At 38.7% G+C, this 13,185-nt stretch overlaps 1 protein-coding gene across 2 annotated transcripts in view; it reads right to left on the bottom strand.

Annotated features, from left to right (window-relative positions):
- Positions 1-370: 370 nt before the first annotated feature.
- Positions 371-13,185, bottom strand: part of elfn1a (extracellular leucine-rich repeat and fibronectin type III domain containing 1a) — a 119,798-nt gene continuing 106,983 nt past the window's right edge. For both annotated transcript variants that reach the window (XM_016569566.1, XM_016569558.1), the window contains one exon: positions 371-3,348. In XM_016569566.1, the coding sequence (XP_016425052.1) occupies positions 551-2,944 (2,394 nt within the window). In that variant the 5' untranslated portion in view covers positions 2,945-3,348 and the 3' untranslated portion in view covers positions 371-550. The remainder of the gene's footprint in view (positions 3,349-13,185) is intronic.

The raw sequence follows: 13,185 nt of genomic DNA, 5'->3' as shown, positions 1-13,185 counted from the left end.
TTCATTTAAGGACAGATAATATCACAGGAGATAACTCCGAAATCCATGGTCTAAACCTGAATCATACACATTATAGATTTTTGTCTCCATTTTTTAACAGCAAACATTGCAAATATAGAATCAGTATCTGTACATAGTTCATTTGTATTTAGAACAAACTCAAATATCGGGAGAAAAATGGTCCATAAATTACAGTCCTGCAGAAGAAATACTAAGATTTCAGAAGATGTCTTGTCATTGTTGGATTCTTTTTAGTCTCACAGTACACAACAGCAAATCCACTGTCACAGGACTTGGCCATGCGGTAATCAAATACTAAAAATCAATTTCAACATATATATATATTTTATATTTGCAATATATTCTCCTCTTGTTGCTTTAAGTAACATCATTTAATTTTGGTACACAAACCTTTTTCCCTAAGTTGAAATTCACTGTAGTGTAATATGTATCCATTAGAATGTGATGTCACTAGATTAAGGATTAATTCTGGTCCTGTTCATTGTGGTCCATCAAAAATGAAAAAGACACAGACAGACACTTGAGTAGATTAAGATTTCTGTTGAGCTGACACTCCCTTCCAGTAATCTAGAATGTCATGCAGGTCTTCATCCTTAGCAAACTGCACTTTTTTCCTCAGAGCGTGGCCTGCGGCCATGTACTCCTCATCTTTGTGTCGCTTGCGATGGAGTTTAAAGCGCTCCCAGATGCTGTGCGACGGTTTGCAGTAGTACTCGGGACTGGACGAGTAACTGAGATTGTGGTACTGGGGAGAGAGCTGTGAGTAAGCCAAGTCTCTTGCACGAGGCCGCGTCAGGGGCTCCAAAATGGAGGTTTTCCGACTATCCGGTTCTTCCAACTCTTCAATTTGGTGGGCGTCGGGGTAGGAGTGCCGATGCTCACTATACTGTCGGATCTTCTCCGCCTCTGCCCTTAGTATCGCAGCGGCGGGCGTGATGGTCAGGATAGTCTCCCCTGTGGGTGAAGTCTTCTCTATGTACTTCGGCTCTGATTTGTAGGACACCTCTGAACGGTAAGGCCTTGGACTCCGCGTTGGACCACCCGTGGCTGTACTCGGACGCTTTGGAGAGGCATCTGACGCATGATGTCTTTGTAAAGAGTGGTGGTAGCTGTCCTTGTAGACAGGTGACAGGAAGCTAGACTTGCTCTGAGGCTGCTCTGAGATCAGTACCAACTGAGGTTCAGCTGTGGACACGGCACCAGATTTCACCCCTTGGAAGGAGGTGGACTCTGATTTCAGAGCATCTATGCAATTGTTAATAATCTGGTTGACCTTGTCCACCTCCTTCGCAATTGTCGAGATCTCGGCAACTGAGCCTTGGCTGTTGCCAGGCATGGACATCTCACATTCCCTTCGATCTGGGTGCTCCCCTGTTCTCACTTCCATGTAATTCCCTTTGGCCATTTTCGGAGTGTCGCTGATGTCTTGCAGTTTGTATTGCTCCATTTCACTGGCGGAAGGTAGATAGGGCATGCGGGTCATGCTCTCCCCAGCCATCATTTGCTTTTGAGACATCCTGGATATTGTCCCGCCCTCCAGCTCACCACCGTATTTTAGCTCAATTATGTTCTTCTTTAAGCTGCCTGCCTTTTTGTGCTTTTCATCTTGTTGTCTCTTTTTTCGCAAGCAGTAATACACAATCCCTAAAACAATTACCATACTGAAAAGACATCCTAAGATTGTCATTATGTAGTGAGTGGCTGTTGCATTACTAGCTACTCGCTCTTTCCCATTCCTAGGCCCAGTGGATAGTGTCAGACAAGTATGATTGAAACGCAACGAGTTTCTTATGGAAGCCACACAGTAGGTGTAATCGGTGTGGGGTTTCAGGTTTTTCAGTTCAATGTCCTCCTTCTGCCGCTTCAGATTCTTTATATCCGTGAAGAAGCTGTTGTTGTACAGGACAAGGATGTACATCTTCTTGTAGGGGTAAGGGATCTGAACAGCGATTACTGCATTCGTGTGAGACACTTGCTTGAGTTTCATGATTGGTTTCACATCTAAGTCTATGTATGTGGGACTAATGCTGATTTCCTCCGGTTCAGTCCCTGAAGGACAGTCTTCCAGCCCACACGGCGTCGAGTCTGGAGGGTAAGTGGTGGTCTCGGTAGGCACAGGGATGTACGGAGTCACATAGTCCTCCGTGCACACAGTGGACAGCATATGCAGAGCATTCCGGTATGTGGGATTGTTCGGATTCTGGCTTAGGAGACTGTAGCCCGAGACTCCTGCAGGAGAATCGCACACCATCCGTTCACTTGTCCTGTTGGGAAAGACCGAAAGCCACTTGATGAACCCCAAAAGCTCACAGGAGCAGTTGAAAGGGTTGGTGTATAGTTCACAGGTGGTCAGCTTAGTCAGGCTGGTGAAGGTGGACCCATCCAGCACCTGGATGCGGTTCATGGAAAGATCAATGTTTTCTATGTTTGGGCACTCCCAGAAGGCATTGGGTGTCACAGTCTCAATCAGGTTGGCCTGGAGGTAGAGGTACTGCAGCTTCCCCAAACCCCTGAGAATCCCTTCGGTTAAGTTACGCAACTTATTGAAACCCAACTGGAGAACCTGCAAGTTGAACTGGGCTGAAAAAGCCCCGTCCTCAATGTAATTAATCTCATTCTTGGTCAGATTCAGGTATGTGAGGTTGGTAAAGCGGCTAAGGGCAGAATAGTGGATGCTCTTGATCTTGTTCTCATTCAATCGAAGGTCCACTATGGTGCTGTTGATATGCTGAGGGATGGCCTCATAGGGTGGCTGGTTTTGGCTGCAAATGGCCAGCCATACAAAGCCCTTTTCACCCTCTATGAGCCAACAATCCCCCCTCACTCCACCTATGTGAGTCAGATAGATTATGGCCAAAGACCAGAAGAAGGCACTCTTCACCATGCCTCCAATACTAGCTCCTGATGCCCTCCTGGAAGCCATGAGCGATGCCAGTTGGTAGCAGCTTGGGGTACCACTTGAGTTTGAACTAGGCTGGATGGAGTCTCACAGTATTTAAGTAGGGTAATAAACCCTTTCCCTTTAGCCAAGGGACAAAATGTCCACTCTCTGGTCCAGATAATTATTTCACATGAGTTGGGGGTTTCTGCACTGATATGTCAGCCCCTTATTAAACCCGCTGACCATAGCTTATGCATTTACAGGTTAAGTCTCCAATGGAGAAGTTTTCACACTAGTGGAGTGCTAGAGCTGGGTCTTAATGCTTCACCAATTCAAAATGGCCTGTGCTTATTTCCCCAGGGTAGAGCATTGTTGATGGCTTTCATCCTCTTGTCTTTTCTTCTCTTCCACCATTTTAGTCTCATTCATAGGCCCAGAGGTGCACCCTGGATAAGAAAAGAAAAAAGGAAGCATTGACTGATGCTCACAAATTTTTTTAATTAGAAAAGCAATATTCAAAATACAGTTCAACATGCGACAGCGATGACATGGTTCATACCATACAAGAGGTCTGCAATGTATGTGTGCAAGCTCAAAGGAATAATTCATATTGTTTCATTGTATTTATTTCCCTGACATCTTACTCATATGGACCTGTGTAAGGTAAAAGAATAACTTTGTTAGCTGACCATCAATTTATTTTGCACACAATTGTCCTTCCCTTCAGTTCCTGTGACATATTGCTATTATCGAAAACCATTGGCCAATTTCCACCTGACAGATAAAAGAAAACAAAAGTGTCCCCTTTCTCCCTCCATTAACTCTAAGACCATCAAAATGTGCAGAACCAATACTTGGGGGACGAAACAGATCAATTACACTTTGTCTTTTAAAATGTTCAAGTGAAAACAACCAGTACCTCTTGAGACCAGTTTATCAAATTCAAATGCATCAGTATTGCATAGTTTTGAAGAATTGCTTCTAATCTTTAAGTATATACTCGATTTTGGCCAAAAAAAACACCTGAACAATTACTAAACACAAAACAATTTCATCACAAAAAGAATACTACACAAGCTGTTTTGCCTCCAAAGTTTTATGCAAGCTTTTTCTTGATGCTCATTTATTTTTAAATGAAATACTGAATACAGAAAGAAATCACACAAGAATAGTATTTATTTGAAAGACACTGCCCTCACAGAGAGAAGGTCTGTTCCCTGGGGTGGTAGAGACAAGAGGGAGCTTCAGTTCACAGTCATCCCTGGCAGGCGTTGAAACCACATTGAGACAGCTCTACGCAATTTTGGCTGTATCGCAAATCATTTTCTGAGTTAAGAGAGGATGGGAACTGGTTTGAAAGCAAAGGGCTTTCTTTCCACTGCACTCCTTCTTCTAACCATGGACATAAAGACAATTGCTGTGTGTGTTTTGTGTGTGTGTGTGCGAATTTGTATTTTGCAATAACCTGAGTGCTATGAATTGTCCTTATTTCACTTTACTACTACAGTAAAGGAACAATATATTGTCCAGTAAAGGAAAAACGCTTTGTCCTCTATTGGTATCACCGCAATGTCAAGTAATGCACGTTACCTTATCCATCTAATATGAATAAAACTAGAAAAGAACACAACAATGGCAGCACAAAATGAAAGTCATTCATTATTGCACTGTGTCTCCTTGAAGCTGGTGAAAGCTCCTAAAAGCCTCTTCACTAGATGGAGGAATTATGAGTAAAGACTTGCACAATATTGAATTCTTTACAGTGATTTCCACTGCACTAAAAACTCATTATAATTGCCCTGTCTGATTGACCCACTGTAAGCCGTAATTTCAGCTGCCTACTTGCCCTGTGAAAGCCAAGATGACTGGCAGAGAGGGATCATGCCGATTTTACACAGGTAAATTATGCAAGGAGGCTTTCACTGAAGAGGAAAGAAGCTTTTCTCAAGTGTATAGATGGACATGGTTCATAAAGCTCTCTTATAGAAGGCAGTGGATCAAAGATGGTATTGTACTGGGCTTTGTCTGGGTTTCTCACAAGTGATGCATTAGATTGTCTATGTGTAAGATCACACTATGGTGTAAACCACAAACAACATGCGATGCATCTTATTAAATCTATTTTAATCATTGTCACTCAACTAAATTCTAACACCGTGTCTACACCGGACATGACAAAGCGACCATTGCAAATCATTTGTATTTTGTGTCAGTACATCATAAATAGAACGTGGCATCAGTTTACTGTCGGGGTTTTGTCATGTCACGCCACACTGCATCCAGTGTTGATAGCATCACTGATTATAATGGGCTCTATTTAAAATCCCATTTAAACCTGTAAATAAATAGTTTTAGGAAACAAAAGTTAATGTTAAAGTAAAATGACAGAAAGCAAATAATGCAAAATAATGAGATGCCAGATCAGACATTCTTCTTTATTTTTCAACTAGATTTTTCACTGAAATTGTTGTTTTGATAATATAATATATGTAATTGTTATTTTTATTTATTTATTTATTTATTCTCAATTCTAGAAAGCAAAATAAAAGAATTGTCATTCATGATCTCAGACTTTTATAGCGCTCTGAATCTATGACAAACACAACATAAATCATATTTTCCCACATACTGTCGTTGTTCACAAGAGATGATAATATCATCACAGTGGCTAGTGAGCGACATGCAAGAGTTGGACAAGGAAACAGGCGATGTGGTTATTTATAGAAATACGTGTGTACACATGACAAGTGCACCCATATTTCCCCCTTGAGACTTCAAACTTGTGTCTGTCACTGAAAAATTACATTCATGACAAACTATGAAACACTGAAGTGATTTGTTTTGATAGATATTACTAGTTTCATCAGAATGAGAAAAATAATTTTCATAACTTGCCTGTACATATAAAAACCGGGGGAAATGCTAACATGTAACATTCAAACTTTAATTTACTTGCACAGAAACTTCATAATAATATTTTTCATTGTAACAATTTAAATGCAGATCTTGTCAGTCAAATTGCTGTGGACTAATTTTCAATGATATGCAAATACAAATAATATATTGATTAAACAAACAGTGGCTTTAGAAGTCAACAGTTTACTTGTCTGCCACAAAATATTGCAAATATTGATATGGGCGGTTAATCAGCAAGCATGATGCAAGTAATTTTATTCCATTTTCTTTTGTTTTATTTTATTGGTAGTCAGCCCTAATTTTAATTCATACCTGTGAACCGAAGCCAACATAATCATATCCCATTTCTTTTAACTGCCACTTTCCTGCCACACTGCAATCAAATTAGGCTCCTCATGTGGTTAAAATTCAAAATTCTAGAATACACCAGTGAAGAAATTTTCCCATGCAACCCCATTACAAAGAGATTTGTGAATATATTTTCCTGGTGTTTGCATTCTTAGGTGTGTGAAGGCAACCGGGCCACTGTAAAATAGTGTATTAACAGTCAGTAGGGTAATGTAATTGGAAATTTAAAAAAAAAAACACTTACGCCTTCCCCTTGAGAGCTCCTATTTTTTGCTGAAGCTCAGCACTTCTACTCCGAGGTGGAAAAAAAAAGTGTGTTCACGAGTACCATGCACCCGCCTCGCCTGCTCACGGCCCATATTTTTCTCTGGCAACTGATAGGGCAGTGACAGGACAGGCAGGTGACGGGCTGATGGACAGCTTCATCATGACACACTGCTTTCTGGATGGTTCAATCCTCGGGCCGTGCCGCTACCTGCTTTCAGCTGGCCTGTGCAAACAGATATCCTGCTGCCCAGAATGGCAGCTGCTGACACGAGAGCCCTCAGTGTCACGGACAGGTGCAGAGCAGGAACCTCGGCAGGTGGATATATTCTATGGTGGATGGAGATCAGAATGACAGCTCAAGGTAATGGAGGCTACAGCACCGATCAATCGGATCCATCAATGACACTTAAAGGTCAGAGGTCATCTTCTTAGTCAGATGACCTTTCTCTGTTTGGTTTGTCTTTTTTCAGACCTGCGAGCTAGTGTCTACGTTAATAAGATTGAAGTCAGACATTGAGAAGATTAACCATGGGACAAGACAGATGTGCACTGACGAACTTTTAGCATATGATGTATGGTTCTACATTTACATTTAGTCATTTAGCAGACGCTTTTGTCCAAAGAGACTTACAAAGTAGAAGCAATCAGACCTACAAGAGAGCAACAATATACAAGTGCTGTGACAAGTCTTAGTTAGTCTAGCACAGTGCACATAGCAAGGTGTTTTTTATTTATTTAAATAAATTAGACGGAATAGAATAGAATAGAATAGAATAGAATAGGTAAGTGCTAGTATTAATTGGTCAGGTGCTGGCGAAAAAGATGTGTCTTTAGATTTTTTTTGAAAATGGCTAAAGACTCAGCTGATCGGATTGAGATAGGGAGGTCATTCCACCAGCTGGGCACAGTCCAGGAAAAGGTCCGTGAGAGTGATTTTGTGCCTCTTCGGGATTGCACCACGAGGCGTCGTTCACTTGCAGAACGCAAGCTTCTGGAGGGCGCGTAGGTCTGAACTAGCGAGTTTAGGTATATTGGTGCAGCGCCAGTTGTTGTCTTGTAGGCAAGCATCAGTACCTTGAATCAGCATCAGTACCTGATGCGAGCGGCTACTGGTAGCCAGTGTAAACTGATGAAGAGAGGTGTGACGTGAGCTTTTTTCGGCTCGTTGAAGACCACTCTGGCTGCTGCATTCTGGATCAGTTGCAGAGGCTTGATAGTACATGCAGGAAGGCCCGCCAAGAGAGCATTACAATAGTCCAGTTCTGTATTTTTAAAAACAAAAAAGACATTCCACAAGGGTTGTCTTTTTATTACTCAGTGAATCGTTGTACTTAGTTTCCTGTTTGCAACATGACAAGCAGCAAAAGTCTGTTTTGGTGTGTTAGACTCAAATCTGTTTAGATGTTTGTAGTCTGAAGAGCACACAAACGCGAAATAAAAAAAATCACCACATAAAACCATTTATATTTGTCTATATCTATTTTGAAATTAGTTAAGATTCCAAGCTGTTTTTTTGTCATTCAGGACAAAATGCAAATCTAACATCATAGATTGTGATATTGTCTGGAACTACACTGAATACTGACATTTCCATTCACTTACTCTTTCCTTTAAGTGACACTTACTGTATACTGAGTAGTGAATATTGCATGAGTGAACAAATACTTGCCTCTTAGCAATATTTACATTTACATTTTACATTTACATATTTGGTGTTTTAAGATTTTTTAATGTTTTTGAAAGAAGAATTTTATGCTGACCAAGGCATTAATTTGATTGAAAAAATACAGTAAAATAGCAATATTGTGGCATATCATTACATTTAAAAATATTTGTTTTCTATTTTAATATAGTTTAAATATATTTCTATTTAATATATTTCTATTTTTTTATTTTAATGTATATTTTATTGCTGTTATGGCAAAGCTGAATTTCCAGCAGCCATTACTCCAGTCTTCAAATGTCACTTGAAATGATCCTTCAGAAACCATTGCTGAGTTACTGCTAAAAAAAAAAAAATTCTTATTATTAGTTGTGTTGCTTAATATTTTTGTGGAAACAATGATAGATTTTTTCAGGATTTTATTTTTTTTTTTTTTATGAATAGAAAGTTCAAAAGAACCGTGTTTATTTGTAGAAATCTTTTGTAAATGCCAAGTTCTGCCATGAAACTAGATGGCGCAGGCTGATGGCTGTCCTTAACACAAACTGATGATCACAGCGTTAACTACTAAACACAAGCTGACTGGTTCATGTTGCATCTGCTGGTTAGCATTCACTAGAGCATGCAGTTCGCAGCATGCTTTCAGAGTTCCACTGAAACCCTCCACCTTCCCCAGTTCCACCTGAACAGATCTGCTACAGGTTATTATATATGCTATTCGTGCAGCAGCAGTATGTCTTAAATACTCAAAGCAGCGTATCTGCGTATGTATTGGCAGTAGCAAGTTCCTTTACTTGAAGCAGCAGCAGCAGAAATAATCTATAACAACAGCAATAACCAACAGAAGCAGCAGCAGCAGCATAGCAGATTCCCCCAAGACCAAATAACAAACCACATATTCATTACCATGCTAAAATCAAGTTGTCATGATAGAACTTTAAAAAGTCTTTATTGGCACTTTTTGTGTTTAATGCATCCTTGCTAAATAAAAGTGTTCATCTCTTTAAAATAATCATATAATATCTTATTAACTTTTGAGTGGTAGTGTAAATTACTTTAATCTGATGTAGGTACACTGGATATTATCAACACTGTCATACATATTTTCAAGTCAAGTCAAGTCACCTTTATTTATATAGCGCTTTTAACAATACAGATTGTGTCAAAGCAGCTTTACAGTATCAAATAGGAAAATAGGCATTGATTAGGAAAACATTGTGTCTATAATGCAAAAGGACAATAGTAAACACTCAATTTTCAGTTAAAGGCAGTTCATCATTGAATTCAGTGAGGTCATCGTTCAGCTCAGTTCAGTTTAAATAGTATCTGTGCAATCAAGTCGACGATATCGCTGGAAATTAACTGTCCCCAACTAAGCAAGCCAGAGGCGACAGCAGCAAGAAACCAAAACTCCATCAGTGACAGAATGGAGAAAAAAAACCTTGGGAGAAACCAGGCTCATATTTTCATATCAAATTTTGTCACCTACACAATTTTGAAATTACGCAGTTAATCCTGAGGTTCAGATTTGAAAAAACATAAAATATTTATGTGCAGTTGGACCAGTGTCTTATTTCTGCCTCTAACTGTTTTGTTGGCTCTGTGTTGACTAGTTGTGAATCACATGGCTTTAGCTGTCCTTGTTCTATACATTGTAATAGCTGGAGGAGAATTCTGTCCACAAACTCTCCCAGTGCAGCTGCCTTGCATTCGTTTTGTATAGTAATCTGTAATGGCCAAATTTATTTTTGGAATTACATAAAAGTGAAAATAAAGTGATCCCAGAGGGCACTGCATTCACAAACCACAAACAAACTGAGGTCTGAGGTCATTTAGAGTCTTCACATACAAGCTTCAATTCGTGCCAACCACCCTGAAACTAATGAAGAAGCATATAGAAACTATAAGTGAGTGTGTCATGGCTGTTTTTGTATTGTCAATGACAACGCAAGCAACAAATGTGGCAATATCCACACTTGTTTCTCACCCACGTCATCTCAGTTGTGCGGACACTTTCCACTCACACGTTCTCTGTCAATGTACAGCTTGTATAAACAGCAATGTATGTTGCACAGTATGTTGAGTCATTTACACAAGGTAAACAATGACCCACCGACTAGTAAAAAGTCACACAAACCCCGAAGTGAAGTATTAATCTGAGAATTTGAGGGGTTTTTAATATAGATTCATACATTTATGAATTAAACAGAGTCATAAAGGGCATAACAATTCATAACCTGCAAACAATTGTGTTTGAATAAATCCACTTTTGATCCATTTCAGAGATCCAGTGAGAGTGAAATCTGGAGAACAGGACAGAGTCTCAGAGTAGCCAGTGTTAGCAGTTGTTTTGTCTGAATCTGAATGAGGCCTGAGGGAGGGATTATATGGAATTGTTATTCTGTGTCGGCTGGGTTTGCATTTGGAATTATCAGCGGTTTACCAACAATGCACATTTCTATCCTAAACTCAAACATTATGCCAAGCATTACCACTTCCCTTCCCGCAAATTTGTGCCCTCTCATCGGTCTGTTCTGCATGTTCATCCACACATATTAATGACTCTCGCTCTGCATATGCCATTAGTGGCTGCTGGCAGGCAGGGTTACAGAAATTCACTTTGTTTTTAGGGGTGCCTGAGGAGGCGCACGGACAGCCATGTGTTGAGAACGGCTTGGCATGAGCTATTGGATAGATGTGAAATTGGTTGGACTGAAAAACCTGTCTGGATGTGGCCAGAGCCTCACACATCAGTAATGGTGCTATTCAGTGACATGACCATAGTTTGGGTTGGAACAGCATTTGATATGGATCCTGAGTCCCTCTGAACAGATGCTTCCCATACAAACAGGAAGAATGAGGCAACTGTGCTACAGGGACTAGAATTCACTTACGGTCTTAAAGGGATAGTTCATTCAAAAATGAAAACTCACCCTTGCGACCCTCACATGCTGTTATTGCCGTGGAGCACAAAGAATTTTCTTAAGAATCTTCACAAAAATCATAGCACTGCATTCTCACATATGATGTAACCAAATGTGATTGTAATAAAAAATCAAGACCTGCGGCCTATGGAACTTTTGCTTGAATTTCAAATTTGCTGTGTGTCTGCTTACGTTTCTCACACAAAGCTATTGTATGACTTCAAAAAAAGTGGGGGAAAAAAAGTGCACAAGCAATTTAGATTGAAATATATTGAAATGCGGTCACATTTTATTTTAAGGTCCAACTCTCGCCATTACCAAACCATTATCTATGACTTTTGCCTCAATAAAATTTGCTGCTTATTAATAGTTAGTAAGGTAGTTGTTAAGTTTGGGTAGGATTAGGGATGTACTGTAGAATATGGTCATGCAGAATATGTGCTTCATAAGTACTAATAAACAGCCAATATGTTAATAATAGGCATGCTAATAAGCAACTAGTTAATAGTGAGAATTGGTCTCTATGGGTTACTTTATTTTAAGGTGTCCTTGATACAGTGTAATTATATATTTAAGTACTGAGTAATATTAATTAAAGGTGCAATAGGTGATTGTCTTCAGAAACATTTTTTTTTTGTTATGCTGGTTGAATGTCTCTTTGTTCGCTTTCAGTGCTATCAGGCTAAAGTTAGCATTTTCCAAGATCTCCTACTGTACCTTTAACTACATGCATTTACTATATGGTTAGGGTTAGGATTAATGTTTGTCTTGGGGTTACATTCATGTAATTATACATAATTTATTGTTATTATAATAGTAAGTACATGTAATGTGTAAGAAGGACACCTCAAAATAAGGTTTTACCCTAAAGTGTAACCAGAAATGCTAAATAAAAATAATCAAAAATGGTATCACTTTAGATTAGGGAATACTATTCACTCTTCAATATTAACTAGTTGCTTATGAGCATGCATATGTCTAGCATATTGGCTGTTTATTAGTACTTATAAAGCACATATTAATGCCTTATTCTGCATGACCATATTGCAGATCCCTTAATCCAAACTATCTAAATTTAACAACTATCTTACTAACTAATAATAAGCATCAAATTAGGAATTTATTGAGGGAAAACTCTTAGTTAATAGTAAATATGTATTCCCTTATCTAAACACAATAAAAAAAATATATAAATATAAACTGTATTCTCCTTTCACTGGAATAATAACAGCATACAGGTGACATTACCAAACTTATTTAAAGATGACAAACTTTCTCACCCTTTTCAAATATTCTACATCACTAGCTGTTTCAATAATAAGCTATATAATTCATAATTCTTTGAAGTAATATTGCTTATGAAATGCATCGAACCAAAAGAAAACCCCATGGGCCGACTCTGGGAAATGTGTCACTTAAAAGGTTTTTGACTACATAAGTGAATCTGAATTCTTGCAATTTCCAAATGTCAAAAGCACAATCACCAAAACCATCTAATCTCACCATTGGGAATTTAGAGTGAATGTCAAGAATAAGTTTGTGAAAATATCTGGATTTCTGCATCAATTACGCATAAAATGCAGTCTGACCTTAATTTAACTCACAAATACAGACAAACACTATCTGCCTAAACAAATAACACAAATGAGTCTTTAGCAATGTTTTCATAACCTTTTCATCTAATTTTTAAAATGTGTTTTTTTTTAAGGTCTTGTGAAAGCCTTTGGAATGGAGGCATTGTTTACACTAACAAACCTTCCTCGAGAAGTAACCAGGATTTGCGTGACTTTATTTAAAAGGCAGGGCACCTGTGCAACCCACACTTCTAATCTCATCTCGCTAATTGACTCCAATTAGCATTTGGAGAAGCACAGAGGTTCACTTACTTTTTCCATCCTGTCTTGTCAATGATCACTCAATGTTTTAAACAATAAATAAATAAAAGTCTGATATAAAAAAACTCTTTGTATATTATTAATTTTGTCAGATTTCTATAATTGTGCAATTGATGAAGATCACTAATTTTATGGAATATCAATTCGGACACGTTTTATGATCATCAATGCAACAATATAGACATTATTAAACGGTTCACAAACATATTCTTGCCACTTTAAGTCAAACTCACAGTTATAAATCCAGTGGGACTAGTTTAAGATTTTATA

Source organism: Sinocyclocheilus rhinocerous, unplaced genomic scaffold (genome assembly GCF_001515625.1).
Source record: "Sinocyclocheilus rhinocerous isolate Xijiao unplaced genomic scaffold, SAMN03320098_v1.1 scaffold1303, whole genome shotgun sequence".
Taxonomy (NCBI): Eukaryota; Metazoa; Chordata; class Actinopteri; order Cypriniformes; family Cyprinidae; genus Sinocyclocheilus; species Sinocyclocheilus rhinocerous.
This window is presented reverse-complemented; position numbering and strand designations above follow the sequence as displayed.